At 42.3% G+C, this 23,534-nt stretch overlaps 1 protein-coding gene across 3 annotated transcripts in view; it reads right to left on the bottom strand.

Annotated features, from left to right (window-relative positions):
* Positions 1–264: 264 nt before the first annotated feature.
* LOC138760929 (pleckstrin homology domain-containing family G member 1) overlaps positions 265–23,534 on the bottom strand; it is a 233,803-nt gene continuing 210,533 nt past the window's right edge. For all 3 annotated transcript variants that reach the window (XM_069932264.1, XM_069932266.1, XM_069932265.1), the window contains 4 exons: positions 23,266–23,282; positions 19,069–19,290; positions 12,949–14,278; positions 265–1,298 (listed from right to left, as the gene is read on the bottom strand). In XM_069932264.1, coding sequence (XP_069788365.1) covers positions 427–1,298; positions 12,949–14,278; positions 19,069–19,290; positions 23,266–23,282 — 2,441 coding nt within the window. In that variant the 3' untranslated portion in view covers positions 265–426. The remainder of the gene's footprint in view (positions 1,299–12,948; positions 14,279–19,068; positions 19,291–23,265; positions 23,283–23,534) is intronic.

Genomic DNA, 23,534 nt, shown 5'->3' with positions numbered 1-23,534 from the left:
GCTCCACCTGCTGAGCTTCACCAATGGATTGTGTTTGGCTACTCATTCATTTAGATCACTTGCTCCCCTTCAGCCCAGTCCCTGCCCCCCATCATCCAGCAAGATCAGTACAACAGAGAGGACAGATTACCAGCCGCAGTCACTACCAACACTCATTCCCTCCTCAAAGTAACACATCACCATCCTGGGCTCTGCACTTGCAATGTAGTTGTGTCTTTTGTTCACGATTCTGCCAGTGATTCCCTATATGTACAAAAGTAAACATTTCCTTGCATTGTTCTTTATTTCTTGATAAATGTGCACCTTCCCCGAATCTCGATATAATTTTAACACGTTGATTCAGTCAGGAAGTGTAACCAGAAATCCAGAAATTCCCCTTTGCTCCTTCTTCAGCCCAATGCCTCAAGCTGGACCAGGCTTTGCCCACTAGGCGAAGCTGCTGGAACTGAGGCACTGAAACTTGTCCCGCAGGGTCTGGACAATGTTCTGCTGGCCAGGGGAGGACTCCCGCCAGAGGTAGTGGCTCAGCTGGTCGGGTTGGGCCAGGCCACTGCCCGACAGTGGGGTGCAGGGGTCACTGTTGGGGGCTCGGAAGGCGGCGTCCGAAGCCAGGCTGCTCTCGTCTAAATCTTCATAGTCCTCATCCTCGGAACGGATCTCCACGTAGTCTTCGTCATCCTCGCCTGTGTCATTGAAGTTGGCCAGGTAATTGCGTGCAGCTGAGTGTGCGTCAAGGGCTGGAGCTCCGCTCGGTAGCAGCACCTGCCGTGCGTCCTGCAGAGTCAGGCCGGGCCGCTCCAGCCCAACTGATGCCATCCCGGAGCTGCGGTCGATGGAGTCGGAGGAGCGGCTGGCCACCACCGAGGGGGTGGACAAGGAAACCCCCCGCATTCCGCCCTCGGCCGCCCTGCAGCCAAGCAGCGGCGAACAGCTCGGCCTATCGGGGGGTACCACCAGGGCGCTCCACCGCTGCTCTGGGGGGCGACCCGTGGCTCCTGAGGGAGACGCTCCCCTGGTCTGCAATCGGCCTGTGGTCACTCTCGTCTCCGGCGAGGTGTACTTCGCCGCCATCTCTTGGATATCTGGCCAACCAACGAAGTCTGCCAGCTCTCCGTTACTGTAGGTGGAATGCAGCAGCCAGTCTTCCGCATCCAGGCTGTGGCCCTGGGAGCTGCGGGTGGACAGCAGTCCCCGAGATGAGCTCCTTGCCCATACTTCACTGTCCGTCGACACCCTCGGTGGAGTTTCTCGGTAAAGGAGTTGGTCGTACAGCTGGGAGTATTCAGCAATTCGCGCACCTGAGAGGAACAGAATGTTAAACTGTTAGAGAGAAATAAGGTCTAAATAATTTATGCACAAGGTTTATACACACTACATTCACACCATTAAGTTGATTGAAAAATGTATCAGACCATTAAAAACTACAAGCCTGGCCCGTTTTCCAACTCATTTCCTTGGCATGCTTCCCTTACATGAACAAGGTGGCTCTCCATGGAGAATGGTTTCACCTCAAACCATTTTCTAGTTCCACAATGCTCTTGGAACATTAAACTCCACCAGCCACATTTATACATGAAAGCTGATTTTAACACAGTGATCAATTTTTAAAAACTTTTATTACACAGGTTTATTATCCCTTGAACCATTTCATGCCTTCTGAATAAAAACTGTACATTCTTTCCTCAAAGTTGTACGAATCTACATCAGCATTGCTTCAAGCGCAGTAAAGCAGAAACAAACAGATACAAATAAAAACCTGATACAAAAGCCTAAGTAATGTTAAAAATTGTGGCAAACCACTGTATATATGTTTCGATGTCTGTGTATATATTTGGATGTACAAGGACACGCCCCTTGCTGATGTGCCTGAGGCTCTTCCCACTGGGCCATGAATAAAGACGACTGTATCAAAAGTATTAACATTTCCTAAACAGGAAGGGCTCATGGTAGCCAGGAAGGACTTAGGAGAGCTTGAAGGGGGCAGCAGATGGTCTTGGCATGTAGGATTAAGGAGAATCCCAAGGTGTTCTATACGTATGTGAAAAGAAGGATGATGAGAATGAAGGTGGGGCTGCTAAAGGATAAAGGAGGCAACATGTATCTGGAGGCAGAGGACCTTGGGGAGATCGTAAATTAATACTTTGCGTTAGTATTCACAAGAGTAAAGTCCTTGATCAGAGTGAGATCAAAATTGAACAGGCCTGTGTGCTGGACAATGTGGAGATTAAGAAAGCTGAAGTGTTGGATCTTTAAAATAAAATCAAAATTGTTAAGTCTCCAGAACTGGGTGCAATATACCCAAGGCTGCTGTGGGAAGTGAGAGGAGATAGCTAGGGCAGTAGATATGATCTTTGAAACCTCTTAGGATGCAGGTGAGTTCTGGAGGATTGGAGTATGGCAAATGTAGTCCTCTTGTTTAAAACGGTAATAAGAAGAATCCTGGGAATTATAGACTGGTGAGTCTTGCATCAGTTCTGTGCAAACTATTGGAGAGGATTCTTAAGAATAGGATCTATGAGCATTTGGAGAACTACAGTCTATGCAAGGATAGTCAGCATGGCTTTGTGAAGTGAAGCTCATGCCTCATGAGTCTAACTGAGTTTTTTGAGGAGGTAACAAAAGAAATTGATGAGGCAATAGATGTGGACAAAATGGATTTTAGCAAGGCATTTGACAAGGTTCCCAGAGAGACTCATCCAGAAAGTCATGAGGCACAGGATCTGTGGAACCTTGGCTGTGTGGATAAAAAATTAGCTTGCATGAAGAAAGCAGAGAGTAGTAGTGGAAGGGAAGTATTCTGCCTGGAGGTCGGTGACTAGTGGAGTGCTGCAGGGATCTGTTCTGGGACTCTTGCTCTTTGTAATTTTTATAAATGACCTGGATGAAGAGGCAGAAGGATGGGTCAGTAAGTTTGTAGTTGACATCTAGGTTGGAAGAGTTGTGGATAGAGTTGAAGGTTGTAGAAGGTTACAAGAGGATATAGACAGGATGCAGAGTTGGGCGGAGAAGTGGCAGATGGAGTTCAATCTGGATAAGTGTGAGGTGATGTATTTTGGAAGGACCAACCAGAAGGCTGAGTACAGGATTAATGATCAGTTACTTAATAGCATGGATGAACAGAGGAACCTTGGGGTTCAAATCCATACATCCCTCAAGTAAAAAAGAAGGCCTGTGAGATGCTGGGGTTCATTAATGGGGGATTGAATTCAGGAGTAAAGAGGTGATGTTGCAACTCTACAAATCTTTGGTTAGACCACACTTAGAATATTGTGTTCAGTTCTGGTCACCTAATTATAGGAAGGATGTTGCTATGGAGAAGGTGCAGAGATTTACCAGGATGTTCCCTGGATTGGGAAACAAGTCTTATGAGGCAAGGTTAGCAGAGCTGCAACTTTTATCTTTGGAGCGTAGAAGGATGAGAGGAGACTTGATAGAAGTCTACAAGATTATGAGAGGCATAGATAGGGTGGACAGCCAGCACCTGTTTCCTAGGGCAAGATCAGCAAACACCAGAGGTCATACGTACAAAGTTATGGGGAGACATCAAGGGATGGTGGTGGAGGCTGTAACAATGGGGGCATTTAAGAGACTCTTAAACAGACACACGGATAAAAGAAAAATAGAGGGTTATGGGGTAGGGAGGGTTCAGAACTTTTTTTTAAGGAAGGAATACATGAGTTGGCACAACATCGAAGGCCGAAGGGCCTGACCTGTGCTGCATTGTTCTATGTTCTAACGAAAACCTGGCTAGAAAGTGGTGCAGTGGTAAAAGAACAGCCATGATTTTACTGAATTAGATTATACAAGGGCTGAATGGCCAATTCTTGCTTAATTAAGTTTTTGTTGATTAGTTGGGGTATAACAAGTTATCAGGTCTTGCTTCCATGACAGAGAGCAATTCATTTTCAACATTGCTCCCATTTCTTCACCCCCCCTTCCACCATCGCCCCTTCCTATCCTCCCTCTGCCATCTCACCTCCCCATCACCCCCTTCTCCACCACCCACTTCTCCCTTGCCCCCTCCTCCGCTACTCCCTTCTCCACACCCTCACTCTCCGCCTTTCCCCCCTCCTGTCTTCTCCCAACTTCCCCCTCTCCTTCCCCTCCACATTTCCCTCATCCCTTCTGCCTCTCTCCCCTCCCCTTCTGCCTTTCCCCCCTCCGTGTCCCCCCCCCCCCCCCACATGCATGCCGCACACAGTTTCCTGTGACAATCCTTAGCATGCGATCCTGATGCAGGGCAGGGTGAACATTTGGGCTAACACAAATCATTTGTATAACTAGCAACATCAGGTACAATCAACTCTCAAAGAAATGAGGCAACTTCTCCCAAAAGTAGAAAGAGACAGAATCTGCAGGGTTCAGTTTAACCACACAGTCATCAAACTTGACTGATCATTGTGTGACCTAATTGTGCCCCTTTGGTCTTGGATGAGCATTGGCATCAAATTGTATTTTATTTCTCCCTCTGGAGATTGTGTGATTAGATGCAGATTGGTACCAAGGGTGAGTGTGCAATCAGGAGGTGTTAGATCTGATGTTGAGCTGCCATAGAAATTAATTTCCAGTTGACTCACATTTTCCTTTTGTTAACTCTCTATTGCAATGAATCAACAAATTCAGCACCATCATAAAAACCCTGAAAATGTTAAATTAGCAATAATAATATCTCTGGTTTTAAAAGTTAACAGGGTGGATTTCACTGCCAGTTTGATGTCAGCCACAGTTTGGTTGACTGCAATCCTGTACAAGCCAGCAAGGGTTGAATGCTCAAGATCCACTCGAGACTAGATGACCTAATCCAGAAATAAGTACTCCAGAATATGGAAAATAGGATTTTGGCTGATAGAAATGCTAGAGGCTTTAAAGCACGAGGCTGGACAAGACTGGCTTATAGAGCTCCTAGCATCAGATTAGCTGAGAAAAATTTCAGACTTTCAGGTAGGGAGGAATGTAAAAGAAGTGGGGGAAGTTCCATTATTAATCAGAGAGAATGTCACAGCTGCACTCAGAGGACATACTGAAGGGCTTATTCACTGACAAAACCGACCTATCTCCAGGTAGTGCTCAGAAATAAGAAAGGTGCTAGTACAATCATAAAATGTCCACCAGGAAAGGAGCCATACTGGACCTTGAACAGGGAAATAAGCGTGACCAACTGATTAAGGTTTCAGTGGAAGAGGATTTTGGGAAAAGTGATCACAGGCCTTCAAGTTTGAAGATAGAAAAGTTTGGATGTGGGGGAGGGAGGGGAAACAGATGCTAAATCGGGAGATTGCAAATAACAATGATATTGGGTCAAAGCTGGGGAGAGTAGATTGGGATCAACTCTAATCAGGCAAGTCCTGATCTAGCACGTGGGAGCCATTTCAAAACCAGTTAATGAGATTCAGGATTATTCCAGAAAGGAAGAAGGAAAAGATGGCTTTTCCTCACAACCCTTCATACTCATAGTGACTGAAATATATTTAATAAGATAGACCCCACTGCTTCCTTTGGTGAAGAATTCTACAGATTAGATTTAAAATTTCCTTGACCATAGAAAGCAGAGGTAGCATTAGTGGAGTGTTTCTCTGATTGGAGGTGTGTGAGCACTGGTTGTCTGCAGAGATCTATACAGGAGCTTCTGTTGTTTTTTTTCTAGACAAATGATTTTGACAAAAATGTAGATGTCAGAAAAATTGGTGAAATGTTCATAGTGAAATCAGTTTTCAAAGGATGCAAGATCACAAGATATAGGAGCAGAAGTAGGATCTTTGGCCCATCCAGTCTGCTCCACCATTTTAATCATGAGCTGACCCATCCTCCCACTCAGCTCAACTCCCCGGCTTTCTCCTTGTAACCCTTAATGTCCTGACTAGTCAAATACATCTCCATTTCTGTCTTAAATACACCCAACGACCTCGCTTCCACAACCACCTGTGACAACAAGTTCCACAGACATGCGATCCTCTGACTAAAGAAATATTCCCGCATCTCTGTTTTAAATTGACTCCATTTTATCCTGAAGTTGTGCCCTCTTGTCCTAGACTCCCCTATCAGGGGAAACATCCTTGCCACATCTACTCTGTCCAGGCCATTCAGTATTCGAAATGTCTCTATGACGTCCCTCTACATCCTTCTGTTCTCCAATGAGTCCAGTCCAAGAGCCAACAATCGTTCCTCATATGCTAACCCTTTCATTTATGGTATCATTCTAGTAAATCTTCTCTGAACCCCCTCCAATACTAGGACATCTTTTCTCAAATAACGTGCCCAAAACTGTACACAGAACTTGGAGTTCTCATCAATGTTTTAACCAGTGACCAACGGGATATAGGTCAGGTGGAGATATGGGCAAAGAAATGACAGATAGAGTTTAATCCTGACAAATGTGAAAGGTTGCATTTGGGATGTAAGTGGCGGGCCCTTGGGAACATAGATGAACAAGTCTATAGCTCCCTGAAAGTGATGAAGCAAGTAGACAGGATGGAAAAGGCAGAGTACAGTATGGCTGCCTTCACTAGTCACAGCAGGATGGAGTATAAAAGTTGCAAGTCAGGTTGCAGTTTCAAAAAATTTAGGTTAGGCCACATTTTGAATATTGTGTGTCATTTATTTTTATCCTGGAGGTTATAGAAGCCAGGTCATTGGAGGCATTTTTGAAAGAAAACCATGGAATTAAGGGCTCCTATTAAACTGGTGTGGGCAAGAGACAGCTTCACCATGTTAAATATCAAATTATCTGCAGATGATTAAAATCAAAATAAATATTGAATGGAGGGCCAGGTCTGAAGGTCCTAGCATTGGATTTATTTTCCTGTGTCTTGTATATATTCAATATGGCATTTGATTGGGGAGTCACGTGATGGAGTAGTGGCCGAACGGTGAACACCAGCCCTCTCCAGAAAAGTCGGAAAAAACAAAGGAAAACACAAAGCCACAGAAATAAAAGTTAAAGAAAAGTGAGTATAAAGGTGGAAAGAAGATGGCGACAAAAAAAGAAAAATCGAAATCAACGGTAAGAAGAGAGGAAGAGAAGACAACGGAGGAAGAATGAGAAGGCCTTACCTGTTCGAAGAGGCCCGTGGTGGAGAGAGAAACCCGCTCCCTCAGGTCGGTAGAAATTGGACTACAAAAATGGCTCGCTGAGCCGAGTAAAAGTGCGCAACCGCGCATACGCGACTCCTCGCGCATGCACGGTGCGCATGAAAAAGAACACACCGACGGGAGGGGTGGCCAGCTGGGGAGTCGATCTCCACAGCCGGCAACGACAGCTGCAGAACACCTGCAGCAAGAAGAGACCACAGAAGACAATAGAAACAAGAAAGAAGAGAAGGAAAGGGCAACAAAGAAACAACAGATGGCCAACCCAGAGGAAGAAGAAGAGGAAGAGTACAGTGAAATAGAAGAAGAAGGGAAAGGCAAGATAAAGGATATACTTTCTCTTATTAAAGAATACATGGAGTCATTTAAAGAATGGCAAACACAGGAATTTAATGATTTAAGAAGAAGAATAAACAACACAGAAGAGAAAATGAATAAAATAGATATGACCTTAACAGAAATGGGAAAGAAAATGGACAAGATGTAAGAGCGGGCAGTAGCAGTAGAAATGGAGGTAGAGGACTTAAAAAAGAAATTAGAGGAATCTAATAAAAAAGTTATAGAGAAACAAGAACTGTTAGCTCAGAAAATATAACAGAAGAAATAACATAAAGATAGTGGGCCTTAAGGAAGATGAAGAAGGCAAGAATATGAGAGAGTTTATAAAAGATTGGATCCCTAGGATCCTAGGATGTCCAGAACTACAGCAAGAAATGGAAATAGAAAGGGCACATAGAGCATTGACCTTTAAACCACAACCACAACAAAAACCAAGATCTATTTTAGTAAAATTCCTAAGATATACTACAAGAGAAAAGGTACTGGAGAAGACAATGGAAAAAGTAAGAGAGGGCAACAAGCCACTGGAGTACAAAGGGCAAAAAATCTTCATTTATCCAGATATAAGTTTTGAACTCCTAAAGAAGAGAAAGGAGTTCAATACAGCAAAGGCGATTTTATGGAAGAAAGGGTATAAATTTATACTAAAGCATCCAGCGGTATTGAAAATATTTATTCCAGGACAACAAAACAGACTATTCTCGGATCCAGAAGAAGCACGAAAATTTGCAGAACAATTACAAAATAGACTGAGGGATGAAGACGTGTAATGAGAGTAAAAATGATCACGATTGATATGTATGTGGGTAAAGAGGTATAAGAGTGTATATGTATAATGTGCATACGTGAATGTATCTGTATTTAGAAAAAAATATAGATAGTATAGACAAGAATTAATAAGGGAAGGAAATGGAATAGAGGGAATAAGGAGGGAACTAAAAGAGTGACCTTTGTTACATATGAAAAGTGAAATCTTTTCTGGGGGGGGCTGGGTGGGGAGGAGTTGCGGTCACTGCAAAATCAGTTGACGCTTGCGAGTGAATTCGCAAACCCAAATGGAGAGGGGAGATGTGGTTATCCGACAAGGGATAAAGGACAACTCAGGAGGGGAAGGGGAGATTGGGGCTAAAGAAGTTTTAAATAGGAGAATAAGGAAAATGTTTGATGTTTTAGGAATGTTGTCTTATAAAGGGTTTAAAATAAGAAAACAGAAATGGAAAAGGAGGAAGGGTAATGATGGAAAAACGGAAAGGGAAGATAAACAAAGTATAAAATGGCTACGTTGAACTATATGACTTTAAATATTAATGGAATACATAACCAAATTAAAAGGAAGAAACTGCTAAATTTACTGAAAAAAGAAAAAATTGATATAGCATTTGTGCAAGAAACACACTTAACTGAATTGGAGCTCAAGAAATTAAAGAGAGATTGGGTAGGACATGTAACAGCAGCATCGTATAATTCAAAAGCAAGAGGAGTGGCAATATTAATTAGTAAAAATGTGCCATTTAAAATAGAAGAGGAAATAATAGATCCAGCAGGGAGATATGTAATGATAAAATGTCAGATATATTCGGAGTTTTGGAATCTACTCAATGTATATTCACCTAACAAAGAAGATCAAAAGTTTATGCAAGATATCTTTTTGAAGGTAGCTAATACGCAAGGGAACATATTAATAGGAGGGGATTTCAACCTGAATTTGGATTCAAATATGGATAAAACTGGGAAAAAAATTAACAGAAAGAACAAAGTAACCAAATTTATAATTAAATCAATGGAAGAAATGCAAATTTTGGATATATGGAGGAAACAACACCCAAAGGAAAAGGAATATTCATATTACTCAGCTAGACATAAAACATACTCAAGAATAGACCTATTTTTGTTATCAGCTGGTATGCAAGATAGAGTAAGAAAAACAGAATATAAAGCTAGAATACTATCGGACCATTCACCCTTAATATTGACAGTAAAGCTAGAGGACATCCCTCCAAGAATGTATAGATGGAGATTAAACCCCATGTTACTTAAAAGGCAGGATTTTAGAGAATTTATTGAAAAACAAATAAAAATGTATTTTGAAATAAATACGGAATCAGTGGAAGATAAGTTTATACTATGGGATGCAATGAAAGCATTCATTAGAAGGCAAATAATAAGTTATGTAACCAAGATGAAGAAGGACTATAATCAGGAAACAGAGCAATTGGAAAGGGAAATAGTAAATATAAAAAAATAATTAGCAATGAAGGAAGATACAACTAAAAGAAGAGAATTGGCGGATAAAAAAATAAAATATGAAACACTACAAACATATAAGGTGGATAAGAATATAATGAAGACAAAACAGAAATATTATGAACTGGGTGAAAAAACGCACAAAATCCTAGCATGGCAGCTTAAGACAGAACAAGCTAAGAAAATGGTATTGGCATCAAGGAAAAAAGACAAACAAATTACATATAATCCAAAAGTAATTAAGGAAAACTTTAGAGAATTCTATGAACAATTATACCGAACTGAAAACGAAGGGAAAGAAGGGAAAATAGATGAATTTCTAACTAAAATTGAACTACCAAAACTGCAAATAGAGGAACAAAATAAATTAACAGAACCATTTGGAATAGTAGAAATACAAGAGATAATAAAAAAATTACCAAATATTAAGACACCAGGAGAGGATGGATTCCCAATAGAATTCTACAAAACATTTAAAGACTTATTAATTCCGCCCCTCCTGGATGTAATCAACCAGATTGATGAAACACAAAGCTTACCAGATTCATGTAAAACAGCAATAATTACAGTAATACTAAAGCAAGGGAAAGATCCACTCTCACCAGCATCATATAGACCAATATCTTTACTAAACACAGATTATAAGATAATAGCTAAACTATTAGCAAACAGATTAGCAGAGCATGTACCAAAAATGGTAAATTTAGACCAAACTGGATTTATCAAAAAAAGACGCACAACAGACAATATTTGTAAATTTATTAACTTAATTCATGCAGTAGAAGGAAATAAAGCACCTACAGTAGCAGTTGCTTTAGACGCAGAGAATGGAATTATTTGTTCAAAGTATTGCAAAAATTCAGTTTACCGGAAAAGTATATTAAGTGGATTAAAGCATTATATAAGGGACCGTTAGCGAAAGTGACAGTAAATGGACATGTATCAAAGCAATTTAACTTAAGCAGGTCAACGCGGCAGGGATGCCCACTATCACCTTTATTGTTTGCATTAGCTATAGAACCACTAGCAGAATTGATAAGAATAGATAATAATATAAAAGGAATAAAAATAAAAGACAAGGAATATAAAATCAGTCTATTTGCGGATGATGTTATAGTGTACTTAACAGAACCAGAACTATCAATAAAAGAATTATATAAGAAATTGAAGGAATATGGAGAAGTGTCGGGTTACAAGATAAACATAAATAAAAGTGAAGCAATGCCTATGAATAATGCGGATTTCTCAAAATTTAAGAAGGAATCTCCATTTAGATGGCAAATGCAGGCAATAAGATACCTAGGTGTACAAATAAACAAAAATCTCGGCCAACTGTATAAACTCAATTATTATCCACTAATGAAAAAAATTACAGGACGATTTAGAGCATTGGAAAGATTTACCACTAACACTAATAGGAAGGATAAACTGTATTAAAATGAACATTTTTCCAAGGATATTATATCTATTTCAGGCATTGCCAATACAACTGACAGAGAAATTCTTCAAGGAGTTAAAGAAAATAATAAGGAAATTTTTATGGAGAGGGGGGAAACCGAGGATAGCACTAGATAAATTAACAGAATGGTATAAACAAGGAGGCTTACAACTGCCAAACTTTAAAAATTATTATAGAGCCGCACAATTAAGATACCTATCAGATTTTTATCAAACAAGGGAAAAACCAGACTGGACGAGATTAGAATTAGATAAAATAGGGGAAAAGATACCTGAACACATATTATATAAATGGGATGAAAAATTGGTACAACATAGAAGTTCTCCAGTATTACATCATCTCCTCAATATTTGGAAGAAGATCCATGTAGAAAGAAATAAAACAAATTATCAATTACCAAAACTAATATTCACGCAAAATAAGTTACTCCCTTTTACAATAGATAACCTTTCCATTAGAGAATGGGAAAAAAAAGGGATTAAAAGAATAGAAAATTGTTTTTCAGGAAGTAGATTCTTATCCTTTGAACAAATGAGAGATAAGTACAATATAACTGGAGATACAGCGCTGGCATATTACCAATTGAGATCCTACTTGAAGGATAAATTAGGAAGCAGTTTGAGTTTGCCAGAGGGAAGTAACCTTGAATATGTGATTACAGATACAATGTTAATCAAAAGATTTATAACAAATATGTATATTAAACTGCAAGAAAAGGAGAATGAGGAAACAAATGGTAAAACTAATCAAAAATGGGAACAAGATTTAAATATAAAGATAAAAAAGGAAACATGGGAGAAATTATGTTCTGGAACGATGAGAAATACAATAAATACGAGGCTACGTATGATACAATATAACTGGATACACAGACTATACATTACACCTCAAAAGTTAAATAAATGGGACCCAACAGTATCTGATAGATGTTTTCGATGTAAAAAAGAAATGGGAACAACAATTCATGCAATCTGGACATGTGAGAAAGTAGAAAAATTTTGGGAAGATCTCAATCAGATATTAAATAAAATAACAGAAAACAATATACCAAAGAATCCAGAGATCTTTCTCCTAAGTAACATAAAAAACAAAGAATTTGGAATTGATTTGGAGGATGCACAAAAAAGATTTGTTAAGATAGCTCTAGCCGTAGCAAAAAAATGTATTATGTCAACCTGGAAATTGGAAGATAATCTGAAAATACAACAATGGTATATAGAAATGAATAAATGTATTCCATTAGAAAAAATTACATATAGTTTAAGAAATAATATTGAAATATTCGAACAAATATGGGAGCCTTACATTAAATACAATAGCGAAAACCTACCGGGGACAATCATTACCTAAGTTGATGGAAGGAGAAGGAAAGAAAAGAATGGACTCAGTAGAATTTCTGGTGTATTTTTGTTGAGTGACAACATTGTCTGACTGGTTTAATGTAACCTAGATTGTATACCTTAAAAGGATGGGAGGGGGGGGGGTGGGCTGGGAGGAGGGGGGGGGAGGGGGGAGAAAATGTCACTGTATATGTGTGAAAAGTAAAAAGTGTGTATCATGGCTAATGTGATTTATGGTGTGAAAAATAAAAAAATAAATAAATAAATAATATATATATATATGGCATTTGATTAATTTTTGGATAATAAGGGAATCAAGAGATACAAAAATGATGCATGAAAGTTGCACGAGGTAAAAGATAAATGTGGTTTTCAGAGAAAGGAGAGGCTGAAATGCCTGTTGATATTCTCTCTGTTGAAGGTGAGGGGTTGATGGTTAAGAAGCTGGGAGTTACAGGGCTGGGAGATGGTTCTACATACCAATGGCAGTGCCACCTTGTTTCTTCTCCTCTAAGATAGCTGCGAGATCCTTGCACTTCCTCTTGGGCTGATCAGATGGTGATTGTTCTCCAGTGTTCATCTTGAGGAGCTGATTAGCCTTCTTGATCTTTTGACTGTACTGCCGAGCCATGTTATAGACCCTGCGCTTGGTGCGGTCAACAATATCCAGCTCCTGGCCGACCATCTCAGTGCTGCCAAGGGGGCTGTCTGCCTCCAATCCCTCGCCATCTGCACTGGTGGACAGCGGTGAGGCCTCTCTACTCGGCTCGCCACCCTCCGACCCGATGCTGGAATTTTTCATGCAGCCGGGCTCACTCTTCAATGCTTCAATGACCACATGTTTTTCCAGGCCCAGGCGAGCAGTTGCCCTGATCCTGCGATAAGCCAGTGAGCTCAGGTCATCCTGGCTGACGGGGAAGGCAGCAGGCAGCCGGTCCCGCCTGGTCTCCTCACTCCTCCTGATGTAGTCCTCCAAGTCATTCCAAATCTCATCCACTTCCTCCGACAACTTGTCCGGCACAGACTCGCGAGATGCCGAGTTGGAATTGGAGGAGCTGCCAGTCCAGGCCAGGCCACTCTTGGCCGGTGACCGGCTGCGGTCAGAAGCATCATCACCACTACACTGAAGGTTATCATCAGATGCAAATGAAGCTAGACGGCAAGAGGCCAGGTCGAGGCCCAGGAAGCTGTCCCTGTCGCTGCGGGCCTCCCAATCATTCTTCAGCTTCTTGTGTGCTAGCCTTCCCTCCACCATGTTCAGTTCCCGCTTGGGCGACGCCGCAGAGGAGCTGAGCACACGGGTCCCCATGTCCGAGTGGCCCCTGGTTTGCCCAGGGGCCTGCAGGTCAAGGCCATTGGCATCCTGCTCCCTGGCTGGCCTTTCCAACCTTTCAGGCCGTGCATTGCGACGTAGTCCTGGAGCCCTGTCTGTTGTCTCAGCCGTTACTGATGACCGGCATGCTGAGCGGCTCTCTCCAGCGCTGCTGGCCCGCCTGATGATCCTGCGGTCCAGGATACTGGGCTGGCAGTCCCGGGCTGGGAGTTGGCAGCCAGGGGCGGCACATGGACTGACCGGCGTGGAGTGCAGCTCGGGTGCAGAAGCAGCTGGCACAAACCTCTGGTAGTCATTGTTCCCCAGGGTCCTGCGTGGCAACACCGGGTCTGGGAAGTGGACACATCTGACAGCAGACCGAGGTTGCTGGCTTCTCGGCCCTTCTCCAACTCCATCCCAACCTGCAGCTTGACCAGCCGGCTCCGGGCTTCGAACGGAGCGTTGGCACCACTCTTTCGCTGGTGGCTTGGACACGATCTGAAAGAGAAGAAACAAAAGCCACGGGTTAGGAGAGATTTTGAGCAGGAATTCCAGGACAGGAGGTAGAGACAGAGGAACAAGTTGCTGACTGCAGGTACTAGACCCTACACGACGGTGACCAAGGCAGCAGACCAAGCGAGGGGCTCAGCGGCTGAAGGACCAGCACAGGCTGCAGGCAGCTGGAGACTGGCTTATGGGAACAGGTATCAGAGGCAGGATTCAAGAGGATGCTGAGGGCACCAAAGGCATTGAAGGTTTGGGTCTGGAACTCAGGTGGGCAATGAATTGAACAGGAATCTGTGCAGTTACAGAGGCTGCTGATGCTCAGTGTCTCTGAAGGGACTTTGTTTGCTTCTCTTTCTCCTTTTGTTAAGGGTGCTGGGCAATGCTTCTGGTGATACTGTCTGCTGAACAGCAGACAAAAATTAAAGTATGTCATGTTACATCATTACATGACAATAAAAGGAACCTTTGAGAACAGGTCGCTGGCTGCAGGCAGAGGAGGTGGCTGAATACATCTGTACATCTGTATATGACTCTATTTGAACTCTCAATATAAAGAATTCAAAGACAAGGAAATCTATCTCTGATTTTCACTGGAGGAGAGCATGAACTAAAGCAGGTCTGGGCAAGAGTCAGGGTGCAGGTCACAGAAGTCTAGAAGTGCTCGGGTTTGCTGAAATGTTAATACAAGTAAAGATGGTGAAGTGTAGGCCCTGGCAATAGTGGCAGATGGTGTTGCTGGTGGACATGGCATGGATTGGGAATTGAACAGAACTGCATGAAGAAAAGTTTGTGGTGGTGGTTCGGGCAGGGGAAATCCATTTAAAGTATCAGGTCACTGGAGGACAAGAAATTGGTAGTCTTTCTTGTGTGAGGAAAGGGCTGAGGGAGCAAGAAAGATTACTTCCTGGTCAAGATAAATTCAGAGGGTATGACAGGAACTGGGTGGAAAATATGTGGAATTAGGGTCAGGACAGAGAAAGGAAGAGACAAAAGGTTATCAAACTGGCTTCCACTGCCTATATTATGTTTTTTAGGTTTCAGTGGATAATATAATCAAAGCTGTTGAGCAGTGAGCAATTTTGGCAGGATCAGGTAGTGCTCAATATATTCAAGCCAGATTGGGCGATGATCATTTAAATTATTCACCATAAACATTTAGTTTGCATTCCTTGGACTTAATTAACAGATGGAATTAGATCAGGAATGACAGAACAATAATGACGAAGGGATTTATTTGAGGTGGGCAAAGACATTTAAAAAAATTGAGCAGACTCATTAATGCACGAATGTTACTGTAGCAAATGACTTATCCGTATCCTCGACCAAATTCCCACCCATCACCCCATTCCGAACACAATGAGAGGAGAGCGGGTAAAGGAACTATGAGATCACCAAATTGGAAGGAAATACAATGACTAAGGAAAGGAAGGTTTATAAGTGGCGATTTAGGGAGGATGAAAGTGCAGTGAACTGCTGAGTGCATTCAGAAATGTACGTGATTTGGACAAGAGGGTGTGGGCCACAATTTCTGAATTTCTAAATTGTGCCTTTTTTTTCAGATGGCACAAAATGTGCTATCATTGCAAAATATTAAAGAGCGAGATGCAGCAAGTTAAAAACAGGTTAGTAATATTACAGATGAAGATTAATGCTAAAAAAAATTGTGAGAGGTCGCATTTTACAAGAATGCAACAAAATATCAAACCAAATGAATCAATGGAGGTAGGAGTATGTGTGCATTGAAAACAGCATGTCAGGTTCAGAAGGAGGTAAGTAAGACACACACAATTCTGAGCTCTCAACAAAGGCATAGAAAACAATAAGTGAAGAAACCCTATATTCATAAAACAACAAACCAACCTCAACTGGAATACTCTATTCAATTTGAGATAACAGGAAGAATGTGAAGATATAGAGGAAGGTCTAGACCAATGGTTCTCAACCTTTTTCTTTCCACTCATTTACCACTTTAAGTATTCCCTGTGCTATAGGTGCTCTGTAATTAGTAAGGGATTGTTTAAGGTGGTATGTGGGTGGAAAGAAAAAGTTTGAAAACCACTGTTTTAATCGTCCCTAATTGACTCGTTATGTGCACGGTTTCATAACTCCAAAGGAAATGGGCCAATGACAATTTTTCTCAAGCAAAATATTTCAGTAACAATTGGGTCTAGAGCAGTGGTTCTCAACCTTCCCTTCTCACTCACATACTACCTTAAGCAATCCCTTACTAATCACAGAGCACCAATAGCATAGGGATTAAAGTGGTATATGAGTGGAAAGAAAAAGGTTGAGAATCACTGGCCTAGAAGTAGAGGAATGGTCCCGGGAATGAGGAACAACAGGACAGAGACAAGGATGGTTTTCTTTTGAGAAGACTAAGAAGAGATTCAAAAGAAAATGGAGGATTCAGACAGAATGAGAAATGGTAGACCATACTCTTCGGTGCAATTGACACAAGAGGGAAAGAAATAAAGCGCAAGAGAAGAGTAATAGAAGGAAACATTTTTTTTTACAAAGATGCTTTGAATCTGGAATGAATTGTGTGCCCTGAGTAATTACCATCCAAATCCGGTCACACGTTCCTGTACTTCATGGCAGGGAATGAAAAATATGCTCTGGCTGACAATTATCCCCCACCAACATCACTGATAAACAAATTTGACGCTGATCATGTTGTGCACTGCAAGCTCCTACCAGTCGTGGTCAGGAAACTGCATTTCCCCATGTAATAACCACGTCTAATGCTCACAAAGAACTAAACTGTGAATCATTATGTTCTGAAGTGACAGTTGGGTAACATGGAAATCGAATAAGTTCAATGTGGTCCATCCAACTAGATGAGATGATTGAACTGCATGCTCATGCCCCCTCCACCTGCAAATCTACATTAGTGGAGTCCAGGACATTAAGAACACTTGAGAAAACAATGAGCTGCTGGAGGGACTCAGCAGCCCAGACAGCAACGAAGGGGAAAAATGGTCGGTCAGCGTTTTGGGTTGGTCCCTTTACTGGGTTGAATGCAAGGATCTGTTGTAATCCTATTGGTGCGCGTGCTCAGGATGCTTCACCAGCACTAACGGTGTGGGGCCTGAGCCACTAGGTGTCACCAGTGCACCAACTCAGTCAGAGCAGGAGGATAGAAAGATATTCATCCCATCAATGAAGGAGGTAAAATATGTTCAAGGCATTTAAAAGCCACAAAAAAGAAGCAAGTCACAGAATAAAGCAAAAATTCAAGTTTTCACACTCTAACCCAGTGTTTCCAATTCTTTCACAACCCTTGCCCACCTCTTTGCCCCAATTCCAAAACACTCCTGCACTGCTGATCTCATAAGAATCCTTATCATTTTTACACCACTATTTGCAGCCCTGCCTTCACCAGTTTAGTGTCCAATTCCCTCCCCAAACCTTTCCCTCCTTTCAGAGAAAGGGCAGTGCTTTGATCAAGCCTTTGTGCCTCAGTGTGAGGTTTGATTATGGAATAAATCAGGCAGCACCTCGGTGCATTTGACCACAATAGACAGTGGGAAGTGTGCATGCACACTTGGACAACATTTCTAAATGCAGTATAATGTAGCAGCTGCACATTCTACTTCGGAAGTTTGGTCTTGACAGCTGTTGTATAGCGCACTTAGCACTAGCAAGCTATGATAAATTTCTTGGCACACAAGCAAACTAAACATGGATTATTTATAGCCAACTTCAGGATGTTTAATGGTAATTTCCAAACAATAAATTAGTTAATTCAAGAGAAAACTATGTATACATATATATATGTATACATATATATATATATATATATATATATATATAAATTACATGCTGGAGAAACTCAGCAGGCCCCACAGTGTTCATGGGAGGCAAAGATACATGAAGGAATCAACATTTCAGGGCTGAACCTTTCATCAAGGTATGAGCAGAGCCTGAATAAAAAAGTAGGGGGAGGAGAGAAGAAGGAACAGGGGGAGGAGCATCGGCCAACTGCCATGTGGCCATAGGTGGACATGGAGTATAGAAGAGAAAAGTTGAGAATTGATTGGGGAAGGGGACTGAATGCAGAACTGGAGGAAAGGAGAGAGAGAGGGGTGGGGAAAGGGAGGGAGACACTGTGGAACCTGTTGAGTTTCTCCAGCAAAATTTGTGTATTTTCTACAATCAGGGCATCTGCAGACTTTCTTATTTCAATGCACATTCTCATAAAGTGAATGTTTTTTTTTAAAAGTTGTGAAGGTTAAAGAGTGAACATAGTCTGGGATGCAAGTAAACTTGAACTGGAATCTCTGGTGTTCAACTCAGGAAGAAAACAGCCTCCATTTTGACGCACCATCAATAATCACAAAAGACTGATATTGTGAAACTGATAGGCTTTTATTAACTATAGACTGGAACAGCCGTCAACCTCATGGACTGATCAAGGTAGAGTGGAATGGGAAGCATGCAAAGGGCTATGGGAAGAATCGATCTCAGGAGATGTGTTTAGCCAGCAGCAGCCAATTGTAGCATAACAGTAGTTTACCACACACTTAAAGTAGAATCACATCTCGTGTGTCATTCCAGTTAGACTCTATTACCTCAGTACAGCTCAGAGGGAGGGGGAAATCATAATTTTCTGGAGTGGAAGTAAAACAAGCTTGCTTCTCTTCAGCCCTATATTCTCAGCTTGAAGTGAACACCACAGGGATCCAGCCAACACCAACAGAATACATCACAGGACAGCTCAAGATAAAGCTCAGATACTATTAGCCATATACCTAAATATCAACAACAAAATCATCTTTAACCTGCTCAATTTCTTCTTCGTCGTCGGCATCTGCGTGGTCCAAGGTACGTAGATGGAGGCTTTCTTCAAGGTCACTTGGATAGGCTGGCTCCAAGGACTCCTGTGAATGGCTGACAGAGTCACTGCAAGACAGTGCATTGATTTTGCTCTTGGAGTCAGGAGTGGTTTTATTGGAGAATCCATCAACAGATGGAGAAAAGAGGGACCCCTCAATACTAGAACGCTGTCAGGGAAAGGAAATATCCATCACACACTGTTCAAACCTTCATTACATCATACATTTACACCAGGGAGAGAGGAACATGAAAAATAACAAGGGGATTATGTTGACCAGAAAATAATGATGTAAACCAGTGGTTCTCAACCTTTTTCTTTCCACTCATATACCACTTTAAGTAATCCCTATGCCATCGGTGTTCTGTGATTAGTAAGGGATTGCTTAAGGTGGTATGCGAGTGGGAAGGGAAGGTTGAGAATCACTGCTCTAGACCCAATTGTTACTGAAATATTTTGCTTGAGAAAAATTGTCATTGGCCCATTTCCTTTGGAGTTATGAAACCGTGCACATAACGAGTCAATTAGGGACGATTAAAACAGTGGTTTTGAAACTTTTTCTTCTTTCCACCCACATACCACCTTAAACAATCCCTTACTAATCACAGAGCACCTATGGCCTAAGGAATACTTAAAATGGTATGTGACTGGAAAGAAAAAGGTTGAGAACCACTGCTGTAAAAGTTTAATATTTTCAAAGGAACCCAGTAGTTCTCCACATAAATTGTCAGACCATTCAGTACAGCTGGATAACCAGGCTTAGGCCAGCTCAGTGAGCCATCACATAAAAAAAATGGCAGCACAACCGGAGCTGCTGTAATGGCAGCGCTGCACTGATGTGGACCCAAGAAAGCAGAGACACAGTGCTGCTCTGAAGGGTTCAACCGCCCAGCCCTAATGCGGGTGGCTCCATACAGGCATTAAATGAGCTGTTAATGGAGTTGATGGTGTTTTTAATCTAAAATCCTCTGCCCAAGATGGTGACGCCTGTGCTAAGCAGCAGCCATGAGAGGTTGCAGACCAACGCAGGGGACCATAAATGAGCAGAACACCCACTTTGAGAAGGAGAAGCAGTGGAGATGATCTACAAGATGTTGATTAAAGCAGCGACTCTTGAGGGTTGAGGGACCCACATAGGCTGTGGATGACTTGCGGTTTGGGGTCCCACACGGGCTGCTGGAGACTGACTCATGAGAACCAGGTTTCGAGAGGTGCTGAGGGCAAGAAGGGGTCCCAAAGGGCTTCAGGTGCTGGAAGCTTTCTGATCGCATTGGAAATTTGGGTCTATAGCTCGGGTGGCCAATGGATTGAACAGGTGTCTCTGTAGCTGCAGAGGCTGCGGGAGCACTGGAGGAGAATCCAGTGACACTGAAGGGACTCTCTTTCGCTTCTCTTTCTCTCGTACTCGATGGGGCGTCAAGCGACAGTAATGGCGAGTTTGCCTCACTGTAGGTAAAAGGCAATTTCATGGAAAATTACATGTTCCGTACTATTACATGAGAATAAAGGAATGTTGAATATCATTACCTAATTCCTCATATCCTAAAGTTGAAGTATTTTTCCTCAACTTTTCCACCCAAAAAACATCACCACTACTAGCATTTGAATTAGTATGCTCCAGATCATTTAAATCGGTTTAAAAAATAATTGCTGCCCACATATGACAATAGACCAAGGCACAAAAATACTCACAAAGTTTCAGTGAAATGCACAAAAGTGCTGGAGAAATTCAGTAGGTCACTCAGCATCTTCAGTAAGTAAACAGTAACCAACATTTTGGACCTCAGCCCTTCATCAATGTATGATCTTACTGCAGCAAAAGGTGGAGGTAGGAGAGAGAGAAAGAAGGGGCCACAGTCATAGATGAATATGGGTGGGAAGGTAGAAGAGAAAAAAGCTAAGAAGTGATGGGGGGTGGGGAGCTGGAGGAAAGGAGGCAAGGAGAGGAAAAGGGAGAAACTTTGGGAAGAGGTTTAACAGAACCTGGAGAAGTCTATGCTAATGCCATCTGGTTGGAGAGTGTCCAGATGAAATATTAGGTGTTGTTTCTCCAATTTGCGGTTAATCTCAATTTGGCAGTGCATGAGACAATGGATAAACATGTGTGTGAGTGAAGAATTAAGATGGCTAACCAGTGCAAAGTCCCTGTTAGTGCAGCGGTCAAAGCTAAGGCATTCAAAGAAGTGATCTCCCAGTCTGCTCTCTGTTTCTCCGATGTAGAGGAGGTCATAATGGGAGCAGCAGTTGCATTAGATTTCACCTGCAAATTCACAAGTGAAGTGTTGCTTCACTTGGAAGAACTGCTTGGGGCCTCGAATGGTGGTGAGGGAGGAAGTGTGGGCATAAATGTAGCATTTCTTGTGGTCACAGGGGTAGGAACCGAGGGAGCAATTGGGAGGAATTGTGAGTGGACAAGGAAATCCTGGAGTGAGCGATTCCAATGGAAAATGAAGAGGGGAGGGTAAGGGAAGATGTGTCTGGTGATGTGATCATGTTTTAGGTGGTAGACATTTCAGAGGACAATATTTTTAAAATTCTTTGGACATACAGCATGTTAACAGGCCATTTCAGCTCACGAGTCTATGCCGCCAAATTTACACCCAATCAACCTACCTACATCCCCAGTAAGTTTCGAATGGTGGGAGGAAACTGGAGCCCTTGGGGAAATCCCACGCAGACACGGGGAGAATGTACCAACTCCTTTCTGACCGTGTGGGATTCGAACCCTGGTAAAGGCATTGCGCTAAAGAGATGCAGATAAGGGCTGAGTTGATGGCAGCAGAGGGGAAGCCACACTTTTTGAATTAAGAGGACATCTTGGATGTTCTGGGATGGAAGACCTCATCATGGGAGCAAATGCAGTAGAGGTGGAAGAGAAAGGAACACAATCCTTACAGTAGTCAAGGTGTGAAGAGGTGTATTAGAGAGTCTGTCTCTCAAGATAGAGACAGATAGATTGAGAAAGGGGAGAGAGTTGCCAGAAATGGACCAAGTGAATTTGAGGACGGGTGAAAGTTAGCAGCAAAGTGGATACATTTGACAGATTCAGCATGGGTGCAAAAGGTAGCACCAATGTAGTCATCGGTGAGGTGGAGAAAGAGTTGAGGAGCTTTGCCTGTGTAGGCCTGTAGCATGGATTGCTCCACATGGCCAACAAAAAGACAGACATACCTTCCTGGACCCATGGTGAAAGTGGAATGTCAAAGTAGAACTTATTGAAGGTGAAATGTTTTGCCAGGCAGAGGAGGGAGGTGGTGGAGGAGAACTGGTTGTTGAGAAGGAAACAAAGGACTTTGAGACCTTGGTGTGGGAGGGGGAGAGGTGTAGAGTTGGATATCCATAGTGAAAATGAGGCAGTCATGTCCAGGGAAGACAAAATTGAGTCATGTTAAGATGATACCAGCTTGATGGGAACAACAGATTGAACTGGACAATTGGATTGGTGGATCTTGGGTAGGAGATAGAATGGGCAGTATGGGATTGGGAAACTATGAGGTCAGAGGCTGTAGGAGGAATATAATTGGAAGTGATGATCCCTCTACATTCAGAGAGCTACCCCTCCCCCCAACACTTCTCAGCATTTTTCTCTTCTTCCCTCCCACCCATATCCACCTAGAACCTCTAACCTGTTAGCCTGTACTCATCCCCTCCTCCTACCTTTTTATTCAGGTGCCTGCGTGCTCTTTGCTCATACCTCGATGAAGGGCTCAGGTCTGAAATGTTAGTTACTCTTTACTTCCTGTAGTCGCTGCATGACCCATTGAGTTTCTCCAGTAGTTTTGTGTACAATCACAGCATCTACAGACTTTCCTGTCTCTGAAATCTCAGATAACTTTCTCGCTTCAACCTTATCTTGCCTGTTCTGGCTTGCTTTTACGATTCGTACCTCTGAATGCTCAAGTGGACTTCTTGTGTTATTGGAAGTGATTTTTTAAAAACACAAGTGTAAGTGATGACTGGCTCAACGAAAATAAAATCCTCTTTCCTGTCTCCAGTGCTTTATTTAAATAACAGGAATTACTCTTGTATTAATCGTTTTTGCTGGAGGTTCAACAAACATTGCATTCTAACACAAAAATACCCAGAATGCCAGTTTACTGTTTTTTATGTATGAAAAGGTCCCACAAATCAAACGCAGGCCTACCTTGTCTTGTCTCGTTTCTGAAATCGAAAGGGGACAAAAAAAGAGGCATTAGTTAAAATTTTAAAAAAATTAAATTTAGACATACAGCACAGTAACAGGCTCTTTCAGCCCACGAGCCCGTGCTCCCAATTACACCCAACTGATCTACAAATCCTGATATGTTTTATTGAACAGTGGGACGAACCCATGCAGACAAGGGAAGAACACACAAACTCCTTACAACAGCATGGCGGTCAAACCCCAGTCCCAGGCACTGTAACAGCGTTGGG

The sequence above is a fragment of the Narcine bancroftii genome, chromosome 4 (genome assembly GCF_036971445.1).
Source record: "Narcine bancroftii isolate sNarBan1 chromosome 4, sNarBan1.hap1, whole genome shotgun sequence".
In the NCBI taxonomy this organism is placed as follows: Eukaryota; Metazoa; Chordata; class Chondrichthyes; order Torpediniformes; family Narcinidae; genus Narcine; species Narcine bancroftii.
Note: the sequence above shows the minus strand (reverse complement) of the source record. Positions and strands in the feature narration are given on the sequence as shown.